This window comes from Lissotriton helveticus, chromosome 8 (genome assembly GCF_964261635.1).
Source record: "Lissotriton helveticus chromosome 8, aLisHel1.1, whole genome shotgun sequence".
Taxonomy (NCBI): domain Eukaryota; kingdom Metazoa; phylum Chordata; class Amphibia; order Caudata; family Salamandridae; genus Lissotriton; species Lissotriton helveticus.
The window spans coordinates 1,579,594,625-1,579,611,768 of NC_136069.1; the positions used below are offsets into that span (position 1 = coordinate 1,579,594,625).

Genomic DNA, 17,144 nt, shown 5'->3' on the forward strand with positions numbered 1-17,144 from the left:
GGAATAGTAGCTAAAGTAAGCGGAAGAAGGAAGAAGCAATTACTAAGGAAAAACGTAAAGGAGGAAGAGAATGATACAAAAAGCGAAACTAGGAAGTACAAGGATCTAAGATGCTTCAAATGTGGGAGCAAAAAACACTTGGCAGGTGTTGGAACTGGGGTCACCAGTCCCCTAGGGTAGCATGGCACGAGCGGGTAGGCATCCGAAAGCACATGTGTTAAGCGATCATGCAGCACACACTCACACTGAGACAGAAACCTGGGCACGCAATAAATGACTCCACTCCAGAACTTGTATAAAAACAAGTAATGTGTATTAAGATAAATAATCAGATAGATAGAGCAGGATCAGGGAAATCATAAATTCATTTAAAATACATGTGTCTCAAGACTTGCAATCAATATTGGATGAATAAATATCCGTTCTGCAATAAATATTAAATATTGGATCAATAAATAGTTAAATGCATTTTTAGTGGGACACAGGCCCAACCTACGCCTTGCTTCTTGGTCAGTACCTGAAAGGAATACATCTCAAAGTCATAAGAACAACACTGCATTAAGCACCAATATCCATTTCCTCAGGTAAACAAAGGGACAGTTCCATAACAGAAACATCTCCCCGCTGTAGGAATAAACAATTCGTTAAGTGTAGTTCAAACATTTCCTTAAATATGAAACATTTCATTTGCCACAAAAGTATGTGGACGTAACTCTCCTCCTGTAATAGGAATTAAACATTTCATTAAGAATAATTATTCCATATAACAAGGTTGGGCATCCCTTTGGGAGAACTTCTCATTGGGCCCAGCTAACCATTGCATTAGCCAGCACTAACTAGGAGAAAACATTGCAATCTAGGTAACCATCCCCTTGTGCAGGTTTAACTGTATCAGGGCTACACCAACATTCCATCAGGGAAGTAGAAATCCCTACATTGAGCAGGTGTAAGTAGATCTCTGTTATAGCAGGGGTATGAGACCCTTCCCTGGGCAGGAGTAAACATTGCCTCAAATGAGGTCAACACCTTTCATTAGGCATAAAGTATTTCTTTAGGCATCACACACCATCCTATTACCTGATGCCTGAACAGGCAGGGCCTTCCCCCTATTAATCAGGAGCTTACAGGTAAAACATTTCCTGCAATAGAGATAATCAGTTTAGCAGAAGTAAAACACTTCACTGAGGGTAAAACATTTCATTAACCATTTCCTTAGGCAGGAATGAAACTCCTATGGCAGGAATAAAAACACGCCACTGCGGATAAAACATCTCATTAGGCAGTGTAACTATATCCTCATAGCATTAACGTTCCCCTACTCAGCAATCAACAGTTAACAACTCTTCAAGGCAGAGATAACCATTTTTAACAGGCAAGCCTGAGCTTAGAAGACTTGGTTTATGCATGTAAAGCCTTTTAGTAAATGTAAACATTTCTTTAAAGCAAGGAGCACCTCACTCCATAACTGTGGGCATGTGCTCCACCTTTCAACCAACATGAATAAATGTTTCATTAGTCAGCAGACACAGTTCATTATGCAGCTGTTGGCGTTTCCACCCCCAGGCCAGGATCAACATTCTAATTCCTACATTAAGCAGGCATAAACCTCTCAGCACCCAAGAGTAATCCTGTAAATAAGTAGAGGTTATAACACTGGGGCAGGGGTGTAATAAAACTTCTATAGTTCAGAATAATCCTGGTTCCAAGCAGGAATAACCACTTCAAAACTCTTCCCCAATCATAGGTAACATCCCCCTAATCAGGAGTAAACATTACAGGGAAGGAATCGGGCATAGGCATTTCATTAAGTAACTTATAAATAGAACATTACTCATTGCTAGAGAGCAACATCTCATTAAGCAAGCACAGGCCTTGCTTTAGACTAGTAAAACATTTCTGTTAATTAAGGTGAACATTTCAATAAGCAATTCAGTAAAGCATTCTCAATGAGCATTTTACTATGCCTTGGACTCCCCTATGCAGGGCTAAGCCATCGCAGGTGAACTCAGTATGTCTTTAGGCCTACGCCGGAACCAGGGCCCAAACAGTTAATGAATGGCAAGCCTGTCCTCAGGCATAAACAGTAACTTAATGACCTCCACGTCACTAGAGGCACATAGGGGCCAACAGGTGGGCACTTAAGGTCAAAAATACAGCGTTTCTCTGGGGCCTACAAGAGAGCGCTTGGAGGCACAATTACAGCGCTTCTATGGGACATTCAAGAAAGCGCTTGGAGTGAAATTACAGCGCTTCCCTGGGCACTACCTCAGTTCCTCACATGACAGCGCTTGGCCACAGGCAATGCTGGGGACAGCGCTTCAGCAGGCAATCAGGTTTAGATAATAGCACCCTGCAGGTACAGCACTTCACAAGGCAGCAACCCCCTTCAGTACCTCAGCACTCTTCACAGGGACAGCAAAGGAGCGTTGGGGGAGCAGGGAGTCAGCGCTTCAGAAGGCAGCAACTTCTAGAGCCACAGAAGTTCTTGGTGACACAGCGCTTCAGGGGATAGCGCTTTTCAGGACTCACAGCGCTACGATATAGCAGGCAATTCACAGCAGAGGTAGCGCTCGGCAGACAGTTCATTCCAGGTAGCGCTGCTGAAGGGCACCACAGAATATAGCGCTTCAGGCAGGAATCACGCCCAGGATTCTAGCGCTTCACAGACAGCAGGGTGCAGGGCTATAGCGCTTTGGCCCACACGAGGTGGGGGCAAGACCAGCAGGTCTAATAACATTCAGTTCAGGGTGCTGCAGTTCAGGCAAATATAGCGCTTCAGAAGGCAGCAACCCCCTCCATTACTTCAGCGCTCTTCACAGGGTCAGCAAGGGCAGCGCTAGATATACAGGACAGGTGACACCCCAGTAGCAGGTTAGCAAGGGAGACCCCAGGTGACATCAGGAAACGCAGGGTCAGTACCGCGCCAATACCTGTTTGCTTCTTCAAAAGTCCTGTGATGATTTAATTTCTTCTTAGCGCTTTAGGTTTCTTGCGCCCTTGTAAATAGAGGCTTAGTTTCTTGTTGGCGTGATGTTTCTTGCGCCCTTGTAAATAGAAGCTTAGTTTCTTGTTGGCGTGATGTTCCTTACGCCCTTAGTTTTGTTGCTTGGTTTCTTGTTCCTTGAAGGGGGGAATAGTTTGGTGGCTGGTGTTCCAAGTTCTTCCCAGCCAATCCCTTCAAGTGGTCCCTGGGGGTTCCCTGCCGCGGGGTTAGGTCAGTGGGGGGGGTACAGGATGCCTCAATACTTGTAAAGCAGCACACTAGGCCCTGTCATTCCAGCATCATAAGACCCTGCCCTGACCCCCACTGCCTATCCTCCTGCGTAGGTACTTCCCCAGGTCTCCCCTTAGTCCCTCTGACAGGAAAGTTTACCTTCCTTTCCTTATACAGTGCCAGTTGACAGTTGGCAGTGGCAGTTGGTGTCACCTCACCTGTTCCAGAAGGTTCCAGGGGGTTCTAGGAGGTTCCACCATTCTACCTGTGGGCAGGCTGGCAGGCTAAGTTGATACATTGTTTGGAGGGTTCCAGCCAGGCCCTAGCCACTAGAATGCGCCCACTAAACCCCGCTGCAGCAGCAGTGGTCAGTGGCAGCCATGTTAGGGGTATAAGACACCTGCATCTTAACATCAGTTTCACAGTACACAGGGCTTTCCTCACTACACAAGGCCTATACATTGTTGTTACCATGAGGGCATTCTGATTTAAAAGGGAAATAAAAAGGCGAAAAATTTTAGGGAAAGGGCCAAGTCTCACACATCTCCCCCCCAGCCAAAAGCCAGGGTAGACCGATCATTCCCTTGATGGGCTTCCCTGCTTGGGGCGGAAAAAGGTGGACGCAGGCCCAATACCACCATGACATTCTCGCTAATCCAACCACCCCACTGGTGTTCCTAGTGGGATGCGGCCAGGACAGACCTCCAATCCAGATGTCTCTGGCCCTTACTCTCTCTCAGAGTGGGGGGCAGTCGCCCCAGGCCCGTGGTACCTTTTTCCACTCTCCTCCTCAACCTAGGGTCTAAACCCTTAAGTTGAATTGGTGACAGGGGCGAGACCTACCTCTCCCTGCACCCCCTCCCAGGGTTCCGCACCCTCCCACCTGGAGTAGTACCCCTGAGAGTCACAACCGGGGGAACTCTGAATACAGAGATTCCTCCCGCCAGGTCAGGCAACCCCTGAACCTGGCCACCCAACCCAGGATCTTTAACCCCGTGGCTGGACCGGTGCCAGAGGAGAGTCCTTCCTCCCTCTGCACCCCCTTCCAGGGTTCCGCACCCTCCTCCCCTGATAGGTACCCCTGGAAGTCACAACCGGGGGAACTCTGAATACAGAGATTCCTCCCGCCAGGTCAGGCAACCCAGGATCTTTAACCCCGTGGCTGGACCAGTACCAGAGGAGAGTCCTTCCTCCCTCTGCACCCCCTTCCAGGGTTCCGCACCCTCCTCCCCGGATAGGTACCCCTGGAAGTCACACTGGTAGGGTCCATAGTTACTGGTACCCCACCCTCCAGGTCAGGCAATCCCTGCACCTGAAACCCCAGTCCAGGTTCTACACCCCGTGACTGGTCCAAACCCCGAACCTCGGGTACGCTGCCACCATGGAAGTACCTGGCACACATGATTTCAAGGTCTTCAGCTCTGTCTCTGTTTAGCTGAAGCCTGTGCACCAGCTTCCCTTCCTTCATTGCAAGGCTCACACTCTCCCTTTTCTGCTCTAACCTCTTTGACGACACTCCCCCCTTCCAAGGTTCTCTGGTGTGACCGCCTCCCTGGGTGTGACCTGCCCCTCCTGTCCCCATCCCCTCTCCCCTCTGGGTGGGCTCCTACCCGTGCCCCAAAGTGGTACGGAGTTCCTTCTTCCCTCCGCCCAACAGGCACCCCCATCCCCTGACACAACACTCCAGTGCCAGGTGAGGACTCAGATAATTCAGGAAAAAGGTTCTAGGATGTGGCTACAGAATGAGGTCCAACAGGCCCTGATACACTCACAGGCTAGACAGTGGAGGGGTCAATTCCTAAGGCTTGCACACACAATAATTGTGCAGCCCAATTGCTGTGCACCCTGTCCCAATGGAGGGTGCTGCATGGTCACAGGTTCTGGATCCCACCGCTCGACACCAATATGTTGGAACTGGGGTCACCAGTCCCCTAGGGTAGCATGACACGAGCGGGTAGGCATCCGAAAGCACATGTGTTAAGCGATCATGCAGCACACACTCACACTGAGACAGAAACCTGGGCACGCAATAAATGACTCCACTCCAGAACTTGTATAAAAACAAGTAATGTGTATTAAGATAAATAATCAGATAGATAGAGCAGGATCAGGGAAATCATAAATTCATTTAAAATACATGTGTCTCAAGACTTGCAATCAATATTGGATGAATAAATATCTGTTCTGCAATAAATATTAAATATTGGATCAATAAATAGTTAAATGCATTTTTAGTGGGACACAGGCCCAACCTACGCCTTGCTTCTTGGTCAGTACCTGAAAGGAATACATCTCAAAGTCATAAGAACAACACTGCATTAAGCACCAATATCCATTTCCTCAGGTAAACAAAGGGACAGTTCCATAACAGAAACATCTCCCCGCTGTAGGAATAAACAATTCGTTAAGTGTAGTTCAAACATTTCCTTAAATATGAAACATTTCATTTGCCACAAAAGTATGTGGACGTAACTCTCCTCCTGTAATAGGAATTAAACATTTCATTAAGAATAATTATTCCATATAACAAGGTTGGGCATCCCTTTGGGAGAACTTCTCATTGGGCCCAGCTAACCATTGCATTAGCCAGCACTAACTAGGAGAAAACATTGCAATCTAGGTAACCATCCCCTTGTGCAGGTTTAACTGTATCAGGGCTACACCAACATTCCATCAGGGAAGTAGAAATCCCTACACTGAGCAGGTGTAAGTAGATCTCTGTTATAGCAGGGGTATGAGACCCTTCCCTGGGCAGGAGTAAACATTGCCTCAAATGAGGTCAACACCTTTCATTAGGCATAAAGTATTTCTTTAGGCATCACACACCATCCTATTACCTGATGCCTGAACAGGCAGGGCCTTCCCCCTATTAATCAGGAGCTTACAGGTAAAACATTTCCTGCAATAGAGATAATCAGTTTAGCAGAAGTAAAACACTTCACTGAGGGTAAAACATTTCATTAACCATTTCCTTAGGCAGGAATGAAACTCCTATGGCAGGAATAAAAACACGCCACTGCGGATAAAACATCTCATTAGGCAGTGTAACTATATCCTTATAGCATTAACGTTCCCCTACTCAGCAATCAACAGTTAACAACTCTTCAAGGCAGAGATAACCATTTTTAACAGGCAAGCCTGAGCTTAGAAGACTTGGTTTATGCATGTAAAGCCTTTTAGTAAATGTAAACATTTCTTTAAAGCAAGGAGCACCTCACTCCATAACTGTGGGCATGTGCTCCACCTTTCAACCAACATGAATAAATGTTTCATTAGTCAGCAGACACAGTTCATTATGCAGCTGTTGGCGTTTCCACCCCCAGGCCAGGATCAACATTCTAATTCCTACATTAAGCAGGCATAAACCTCTCAGCACCCAAGAGTAATCCTGTAAATAAGTAGAGGTTATAACACTGGGGCAGGGGTGTAATAAAACTTCTATAGTTCAGAATAATCCTGGTTCCAAGCAGGAATAACCACTTCAAAACTCTTCCCCAATCATAGGTAACATCCCCCTAATCAGGAGTAAACATTACAGGGAAGGAATCGGGCATAGGCATTTCATTAAGTAACTTATAAATAGAACATTACTCATTGCTAGAGAGCAACATCTCATTAAGCAAGCACAGGCCTTGCTTTAGACTAGTAAAACATTTCTGTTAATTAAGGTGAACATTTCAATAAGCAATTCAGTAAAGCATTCTCAATGAGCATTTTACTATGCCTTGGACTCCCCTATGCAGGGCTAAGCCATCGCAGGTGAACTCAGTATGTCTTTAGGCCTACGCCGGAACCAGGGCCCAAACAGTTAATGAATGGCAACTTAATGGCCTCCACGTCACTAGAGGCACATAGGGGCCAACAGGTGGGCACTTAAGGTCAAAAATACAGCGTTTCTCTGGGGCCTACAAGAGAGCGCTTGGAGGCACAATTACAGCGCTTCTATGGGACATTCAAGAAAGCGCTTGGAGTGAAATTACAGCGCTTCCCTGGGCACTACCTCAGTTCCTCACATGACAGCGCTTGGCCACAGGCAATGCTGGGGACAGCGCTTCAGCAGGCAATCAGGTTTAGATAATAGCACCCTGCAGGTACAGCACTTCACAAGGCAGCAACCCCCTTCAGTACCTCAGCACTCTTCACAGGGACAGCAAAGGAGCGTTGGGGGAGCAGGGAGTCAGCGCTTCAGAAGGCAGCAACTTCTAGAGCCACAGAAGTTCTTGGTGACACAGCGCTTCAGGGGGATAGCGCTTTTCAGGATTCACAGCGCTACGATATAGCAGGCAATTCACAGCAGAGGTAGCGCTCGGCAGACAGTTCATTCCAGGTAGCGCTGCTGAAGGGCACCACAGAATATAGCGCTTCAGGCAGGAATCACGCCCAGGATTCTAGCGCTTCACAGGCAGCAGGGTGCAGGGCTATAGCGCTTTGGCCCACACGAGGTGGGGGCAAGACCAGCAGGTCTAATAACATTCAGTTCAGGGTGCTGCAGTTCAGGCAAATATAGCGCTTCAGAAGGCAGCAACCCCCTCCATTACTTCAGCGCTCTTCACAGGGTCAGCAAGGGCAGCGCTAGATATACAGGACAGGTGACACCCCAGTAGCAGGTTAGCAAGGGAGACCCCAGGTGACATCAGGAAACGCAGGGTCAGTACCGCGCCAATACCTGTTTGCTTCTTCAAAAGTCCTGTGATGATTTAATTTCTTCTTAGCGCTTTAGGTTTCTTGCGCCCTTGTAAATAGAGGCTTAGTTTCTTGTTGGCGTGATGTTTCTTGCGCCCTTGTAAATAGAAGCTTAGTTTCTTGTTGGCGTGATGTTCCTTACGCCCTTAGTTTTGTTGCTTGGTTTCTTGTTCCTTGAAGGGGGGAATAGTTTGGTGGCTGGTGTTCCAAGTTCTTCTCAGCCAATCCCTTCAAGTGGTCCCTGGGGGTTCCCTGCCGCGGGGTTAGGTCAGTGGGGGGGGTACAGGATGCCTCAATACTTGTAAAGCAGCACACTAGGCCCTGTCATTCCAGCATCATAAGACCCTGCCCTGACCCCCACTGCCTATCCTCCTGCGTAGGTACTTCCCCAGGTCTCCCCTTAGTCCCTCTGACAGGAAAGTTTACCTTCCTTTCCTTATACAGTGCCAGTTGACAGTTGGCAGTGGCAGTTGGTGTCACCTCACCTGTTCCAGAAGGTTCCAGGGGGTTCTAGGAGGTTCCACCATTCTACCTGTGGGCAGGCTGGCAGGCTAAGTTGATACATTGTTTGGAGGGTTCCAGCCAGGCCCTAGCCATTAGAATGCGCCCACTAAACCCCGCTGCAGCAGCAGTGGTCAGTGGCAGCCATGTTAGGGGTATAAGACACCTGCATCTTAACATCAGTTTCACAGTACACAGGGCTTTCCTCACTACACAAGGCCTATACATTGTTGTTACCATGAGGGCATTCTGATTTAAAAGGGAAATAAAAAGGCGAAAAATTTTAGGGAAAGGGCCAAGTCTCACAGCAGGTAATTGGCAATGTCCAGCAAGGAACAGTAAATGTACCCAATGTGGATTGATAGGTCATTCTCAGAAGGTGTGCTACAGGAGCGTTAAGGGGAAATGAGTTATGTTGAAGTGAGCGAGGAGGAAGAATCAGAATCTTCGGACGGGTCAGAATACAATCTATGTGTGCTCATCATAACAGATGGAGATAACAATGACGAGGAAGAAGAGTTTGTAAAAAAACCTGTGTGTGTCATCACCATAGGTGGGGTGGACATTGACATGGTCGCTGATTCTGGGTCAGATTTCACAATGGTAAGCAAGAAGGTGTGGAAAAGCAAATTGGCAAGAGAACTAGGAGAAGAGTTAATGGAAGAAAACGCAACCCTAAGAACATTCACTGGTGAAATCATTGACCTGGTTGGATGCAGAGAAATGGAATTGAGTTTCCAAGGAAGAAGTACCTGGAGTACAGTATACATTTCTAAAAAAGGCCTTTCTGTACTGGGATGGAAAGAGCAAAGTAAATTAGAAATTACCCTAAATCCCAACAATTCTCAACAAGTGAGTTGGGTGGAAAAAAACTAAAGGAAACAGTATAATCATTCCGTGATGTTGAGCGAAAAGACATCACAGGTTAAGGACAATGATGCATGGGAAAAACTGCAAGTAGAGCTGAAAGAACAGGTGAAGCAACTACGGAAAACAACAAAAGAAAACAAGGTATTTACAAGGAAAATAACGATGGAAAACACGAAAACAAAATATGTGAGATCAGGGAAGGTAAAGGTGTAAAAGTAGAAGAGAGTGTACTGGTTGAAAAGGGACAATGCATACCAACACTATTCATGGGGGAAGAAGAGGACGTGTGTCAGGATGAACTAGAGTGCAACAACAAAGTGGATTACTATGACTGGCTGTATTTTGAGGAGTCAGAGAATGAGAGTGAAGAGACACTAGAACACTTGCAACGCCTACTCCCTAAGGTTGATATCGGGATGAGCGAAATGCACAAAAAGTCCAGAAGAGAATACAGCGGTACAGAGGACTCTGGCGACTCTTCCTGTACAATTCAATCGTCCATGCTGAAGAAAGGAAATGTCCTAGAGGTAGTTCTTACGGACAAGATGGATCCTATGGACAGTAATATCACCGGTGGTCCCAGTACTGAGTGCAACAAGAGGACAGACGTAGACGATTGGATGGTAACCAGTTCCAAGAAGTATCCTAAGGAAGAGGATTATTTAGCGTGTATCACAGACCAGTGTGAAGAAGAATGTGCTAGTAAGAGAAGTCTCGTGAACAACAACATGAAGGACTACTATGAATGGTTGTACAATGAGGGGTCAGAGAACGGAAGTGAAAAGACACAAATACATCTACAGCGTCCACACCCAGAAGTGGATTTGGGAGCTAAACGGATGCAAGTAGAGTCAGTGGAGAAGCACGAGTACAGGAAATCTGAGGACTCTGCTGACACCTTTGGCAAACTAAAATCGCCTACGTTGAAGGAAGGTCAGGACTTGGTAGAAGTCATTCCGGATGTGTACAGGGACAACACCTGTGATTCTTGGAACAGTGAACAACAAGAGATCCAATGAGGGACCTAGCATAAATGATTACGACGAGGAAGATTCAGGTCGCACGTTGTCATGACGCATGGCGGTCAGGTCCATGAAGTACAAGGACTTCTTGTTCTACTACGGTTCATGTTTTTTCTTCTTTCTTTGGGAAGGAGATGTGTTAAGTTGACAGTCTCTCTTATCGCGCTTAGTCCCCTGCATACCCCATGTCCCTGCCGCGCGACTTCCCGTATTTACATATATTACGTCAGTGGCTCTGCCAGTGACAGTTGACACTGTTGACAGTTGGTTATGAGTTGTCGGTCCATTTTGTGAGCCTGTGACCGGAGCGCTGCTTTGCCTACCAGTGTGTCGCTATACTTCAAATAAAGAACAGTTAAATGCACATGCCTTGATTCATCTTTACACCATCTAAATTTAACGTAGCATTGTGTAGCGTACACCATACATATATACACCATACACATACACCATACACCATACAACATACAACATAAAACAATCACCTATATACACAATGAGTTGCTATGGTGACACAGTGTGACGCTGCGTGATAAACATAGTAAACAGACTAACATGTACGACACATTGTTAATTGCTTTTTTGGGATGGGCGACTAGGTTAAAATAAAAATGTTTCTTAGCTTTCTGTTGTTTTCTTCTTCCAGGATCAGTGACTTCCAAAAATCCCACCGTGATGACTGCCTGCAGAACCGGAGCCAGCAAGAAGCCAGATGGATGCCGTATCAGAGATCAGGCAAGTGTGTTATCTCCTTGACAAAAAACGGAAGGCTAAGCACCTTCCAGAATTTGGGTGTGGCAATATATAGTATTGCCACACCCAAGATGGCTGCTGCACGTAGCACACAACGTAACGTGCAGTGTCACCCGATCCTCCTTCTGTCTTGGCAGTTTAACGGCGATCTCCTGCAAGCTGCACTTTCCTCACAAACGTGGGTCCGTGCATGATTGTTTCTTTCTTCTAGCAGCATTTGAGCGTACAACGAAGCACATTTCAAAACTCTTCTTGTACAGCAAACTTAGTTGAATTCAGCGCTCGGCTCGACTTTGTACATCGCAATACCAATATTACCATGTAAAAACCCACAATATTTAGCATACTACAACCAAATATACATATGGCATTATTACATATTAAACACCAGGTTCATGAACTTTATGGTGTGCTAGTTACACGGACAGGGGTGGGTTTTAACAAGGTAATCAAGGCTCAGTGATGAGCGTGGAAATGCATACCGTTTTAGGCTGCACGTGTGCTGGGACTACCGGGGTGGCAGGTAGCGGTGTCATGACAGTTAAATATTCATGGATCAAACCCAAAAATCTTGAACAATCTTGAAGTTGAGCTGGCATCCTTGCCAGAACCATTGGTTATCTGTGGGGATCTATACACCCATCTGGATGCATGCGGGGACGTTAGATCAAAATATAATGGAAGGAACTCACTAGTATATAAAGCCCTGGCTGTACTGAAAACAAGTAATGATTTTGTGGATGTGTGGGTTGAGAAGTGCTTCTCAGATCCAGGCTATACATATTTTTCATTTCCCCACAGTAAATATGTCAGACTATATTCTTTTTTTTAATTGTCATCCATGGGTAATGATGTAAGAATTAAGAAGTTACCTAAAGTACTATCTGATCATAACCCGTTAATTTTTGAGTGTGCCATACAGTCGGGTGCAGGAGTACAGTTCAAGTGGACATTTGATATGAAGCTGATATATAATTTCTCCTTCATACAACATATCTGGCAATGGATTCTACAATATTTTGATGCAAACCGCTATAGTACCCCTCAAAGTTTGGTCTGGGACAGATTTGATGCCGGTCTACGGGGGGAAGTTATTAGCTTCGTTGGGACGAATAGACGCTGGAAAAGGAGGAAATAGAGTGTCTGATCAGTAGATTAACAGTTTTAGAAAAGGACCACATCTAAGCAATCAGTCAAAAGCAACAGGCAACAGTATTATCCCTGTAGCAAGAAATTGCGATGATTAATGCTGAAATCACTAGTTAATATAACAAGAGGTGTGCAGCAGCGTACCAGGTGCATAAAGAGGATAGCTATGAATATGGAGAATCAGTCCGCAAATTACTGGCTCTCTGTGCTAAACAGAAGATAGCAAGGAATAATAACCAGGGAATTAAAGGCCAAGATGAGCAACATGTTACAGGTTTAAAAGACATAATTAAAGTATTTGAATGTTTTTATCAGGATCTATACCAGCATGAGGATATATACCCCTTCTCCCCTAATGGGATTGGATGTAGGGGAGGCCCTCAAGGGATTGAAGATGAGACGCGACAGGAGTTAGAGGCAGAAATTACAATAGAGTAAGTGAGAAATGCCATACAATCTATAGCCTCGGGGAAAGCGACGGGTCCAGATAGAATTCCCTTAGAAGTATATAAAATGTTCCAGGCGGAGCTTGCGCCTTTACTTTTACATTTGTTTATAGGGGTACAGCATAGTAGTTTCCCACCACCCTCATGGCAAGGGACGGATTTGTTTATAGGGGTACAGCATAGTAGTTTCCCACCACCCTCATGGCAAGGGACGGATATCGTAGTATTTTTGAAAAAAGATAAACCCACAGATAATCCTGCTTCGTATCGGCCTATTTCACTCATTAATGCAGATGCCAAGCTCCATTAAAATAAAATTGTGTCACGGTTAAGTAGGATCATTGCCCGCATTCTGTCCCCCTAGCAACATGCTTTATTTCAGGGATGGGTACTACTAACCATATTAGGCAAACTATCGCCTTATTCAATGCAACAGAAGTATTAAGGGAGAAGATGGTCTTGATCCTTTCGACGCAGAAAAGGCTCTTGATCGTGTGGCCTGGCAGTATCAATGGGGAATTTTGGAGTATAAGGGGTTTGATCCAGGTTTAATTACTGCAATACAAGCAATGTGTTTTAGACCTTACGCTAAGCTGCATCATGGGGCAAGAGTCTGGTTGTATTCAGGTTGCCCGGGTAACAAGGCAGGGATGTCCTAGTTCCCCAATTCTGTTCGCCTTATACATTGGCCTGTTCTTCCAGCAATTACTTCAAAATCAGAGTATGAAGCTGATATCTATCAATGGTTTTGATACTAAGGTAATGGCATATGGAGATGATATCGCCATTGTGACTGTAGATCCTGAGATGGCGATAACAGAAATATAAAGACTGGCTAGGGAGTATGGTAAGACCTCAGGATATCTCCTAAATGCTGGGCTGCCCCAGAAAGCCTGCAACCCTAATACTTTGTGCACAGATATTCGCAGGTTGGATGTAGCTCTCTATCTTGGGGTCATAGTCAGCAGTAGGGTTGGTGACGTATGGTCAGTAAATCTATACTCTATGGTGAGCAAGATTATGTTTGTATGAATTTGTAGAGCGCACGTTCACCCAAGGGTTGCTTGGCGCTGTGTGCCGCTGGGGAACCCGTCCTGGCTTTCCCTGTGAGATGGTCCCTGCGAGAGGGCCATTGTGGAGATTAAGCAAGCTATTGCCCAGAGTTGCAGCGTGAGACCCATGGTTAGAGAGGCACCGAGGCGAGATTTATCGAGCCCGCTGACATTGGTTCCGTACCTTGCCGCGTCAGGAATTGAACCCTGGTCCCGGGCCGACCTCTGCTTCTGGGTCTGCCGCCTCTAACCGGTGAGCCACACTTCTCCAGTATAGATTTCAAACATTTGGATAGGTTACATCTCACGATATTTGGCAGATGTAACATACTTAAAATGATGATTTTCCTTAAGATTCTGTATTTATTTCGTTCTATTCCTTTGAAGGTTGAGGGGCGTTTGTTACAGAAGTTAGATTCTCTTTTTATTAACTTTATTTGGCGCTACAAAAAAATCAGTCAATCTTTAATGTTTTTAACCCTACCACAAGAACATGGAGGATGGGCGGTTCCAAATATGCATTGTTATTATTATGCTACCTTCTTACAGCAGTTAGTGGAGTTACTCCCAGGGAATAATGCTGGGGTTAATAACAGGGGCCCGGTGCATGATACAATGATTCCTGCCATTTATGAATTGGTTATGGGTGGAACGACTCACTGTATGTTTCTTAGACAACTCGAAGCCAGTTATTATAAGATAACACGATTTAAGTGTGTGATTGCAGCCTGGAAAGTATGGTCCAAAGTGGCTAAACTTATGAAGATACCTGCTTATAATAGATATTCACCGCTTTGGAGGTCCTCTTTGTTTCCAGCAGTATCTTATGATGCAGTGGGTAAGCAGTAAGAACAAAAAGGTATTACCAGAATAGAAGATTTATGTCAGGCTAATCAAATTCGATCGTTTATTGACCTTCAGCAGGGCTATGGGGTTACTGGCGGAACTCTCTTTAATAAAAAATTCCATTATTCGAGGCTGTTGTGTGTTCCGGCCTTAGGATCAAACATATTTATAAAATCTTACTGGAAACAGTTTCTGATGATTTAGAGCAGGTTGAAGCCAACTGGGTTCAGAAGCTGGTTGAAGGGGATGCTAATGTATATAGGTCAATTGCATTGAGATCAGAATTGTTTTTAGCTGATAATCTAAAAGCCCAACATTATCTAACAATTTTTAACCTTTATTTTACCCCGGCTAAACTTTTTAGTTGGGGTAGGAGAGAGGATGATCTATGCCATAGATGTGTTCAGGGACCAACTGACCTGATCCATATGTATTGTATATGTGAGAAACTGATACACTTAATGAAAGGGAGCGAGTCATTTTTGTTTGAAACAATGAGCAGGAGAGTTGTCATAACCCCTTTATTGATGATATTGGGTAATGGTAGTAGTTTGCAATTGGATCAACATCAGGTGAAGTTTACATTTATATTAATCGCTGTGGGTTGGCTGCTTAGTGCCACTCAGTGGAAAGATGTGGAGCCTCCTACGAACCAAGCTTGGCTAGGCTGTTTGTTGGCCATCTACAATCTAGAACGAACATTATGTAATTGTAAGGGTAGCCAATCTAGTAAGAAAGGACGTCAGATATGGGCACCAATGTGCAAATGGCTTAGAGGGCACAGGGGTGGTGGGGACTGGTTAGAACCTGCTTTGTAAAAGAGGGTTGATTGACCCATAATTATGGGGTGGCCCGGGTGGATTAGTCTTGGTGGGAAACTTCAATTTCTTATTTCCTGTTTGATGCCCGATGTATGTATTAATTTTTATTGCGTTTTTGTGCTCTTCTGTACTACAAAGAAAGTATATGTTATTTATGATGAAATATCTATATATATATATCAGTTTGTGATGCTCCAATGATTGGTTTACAGTTCATCAATAATAATATATATTTTTTTAAAGAATGTATTTGTAGTTTCATCAGCAGCATATAACAGGCTAAAACTGGGAATTTGCAGGAGAAGAGTGTGCTGCAGCGATTGTTGCCAATCTGAAGCAAATATGGCTCTAGTATATCAAACATCTATTCCCTTTCTTTTAACAGCACCACATTTAACTGTGATTATTAGGGTTCCAAACTTCCTTTCCAAAATATCTAATAACCATCAAAACCTAGTAAACAGTCTGGCCAATATATTCAACCAATCAAAAGAATCGTCACTCCTACCCGTAAATTATCGCCCAATTAGTCTAATTGACTTACGTCAAAAATTATTTGCCCGCGTCCTTCTTGGACGGCTACAGAGCTGAATGGATGAGCACAAGCTACTCAGTCCCCTCCAAGCTGGGTTTAGAGCCAAGATTTTAACAATTGATCAAATGTTTAGGTTCCAAATGTTATACTGGAAGTGTGTACTTCTAAAGGGTGGCAGCCTCTACCTGATTTTTGTGGACCTTAAGCCCGCAGTTGATCTGGGCCCGAGGAGGAAACAGTGGGCACTCCCGTTGGATTGGGGAGTCCCACCCTATCTTTCTCGTTTGTTGGAACACTTCTACCAAGGGAATTATGCCAAATCAGTTATGGGAAAAATGGCAACTGAACTGCTCCATTGCCGGTAGAAAGAGGTGTATGCCAAGGTTGTGTCTTGGCCCCAACACTCTTTTGTCTTTTTATAACGGCCTAGTTGAGTCACTAACTGCAGAGCTAGACATTGATGCCCCCAAACTTGTTAACCGCAAAATTCCAGTGATTAGGTTCGCGGATGATACCCTCCTTCTGTCTAAATCACCCATGGGAATCGAGAAGGCCCTTAACAATTTTAGTTCTTTCTGCAGAAACTGAGGCTTGGATATCAACCTACAAAAAACTAAATATATGGTCTTCGATGCAAGTACTAGTACTCGTCCTAATACCTGTTTAGACGGAAAACCTCTAGAGAGGGTCTCCATCTTTGAGTATCTTGGCATCATGCTTACAGAAAAACTGGACTGGGGAGCAAAAATCCAGCGGGCCAGCCTAAAGCTAGCACAATTTACAAGGGAGGGGCTAACTAAGGTATATAGTAGCTGTTCTCAAAAAATCCCCAGACCGGCAGTTGAAATCCACAAAGTACAGGCCAGGGGTACTGCTCTGTGTGGTGCTGAAATTTGGGACCATCGCCCCCTGGGCTCCTTGGTAAACTCTGAGATCTCTTCGCGACTCTTTGGTCGTCCCCTCTTATACCACTCAGAATGGACCTGGGGATCAGACCAATTACTGATGAAGCTGCCCTCAGACCCCTTTTATTCTGGCGTCGTCTCTGGAGCATTCCTGTTCTGTCAGCCTATAGAGTGGAGCTGAGTGAAGAGCTGAGGCTTCAGGGTGCGGTCCAACTCGCCTGCCTAGCACACATTCGGAACACCTGCATTGCAATAGAGAGAGGTGACATGTGGGCGAATGCAGAAGAAACTTGCCTTGCTACGCCCAGGAATTCCCTAGTGGAGAGCTGTAGGTAATACAAACGAAT

General features: G+C 45.2%; 1 protein-coding gene and 1 long non-coding RNA gene across 3 annotated transcripts in view; both read left to right on the top strand.

The window, feature by feature from the left end:
- Window positions 1-5: 5 nt before the first annotated feature.
- On the top strand, window positions 6-10,641 carry LOC144773525 (uncharacterized). Its single transcript, XM_078658587.1, has 2 exons — window positions 6-145; window positions 8,710-10,641. Exon 2 carries the CDS (start codon window positions 9,340-9,342, stop codon window positions 10,285-10,287), a length of 948 nt encoding a protein of 315 aa, XP_078514713.1. The 5' UTR covers window positions 6-145; window positions 8,710-9,339; the 3' UTR covers window positions 10,288-10,641.
- A 495-nt stretch (window positions 10,642-11,136) lies between these two features.
- LOC144773526 (uncharacterized) overlaps window positions 11,137-17,144 on the top strand; it is a 48,987-nt gene continuing 42,979 nt past the window's right edge. The window contains exon 1 of one of the 2 annotated variants that reach the window (XR_013599998.1): window positions 11,137-11,221. This is a non-coding gene — a long non-coding RNA (uncharacterized LOC144773526). The remainder of the gene's footprint in view (window positions 11,222-17,144) is intronic. The other variant, XR_013599999.1, reaches the window with a different exon arrangement.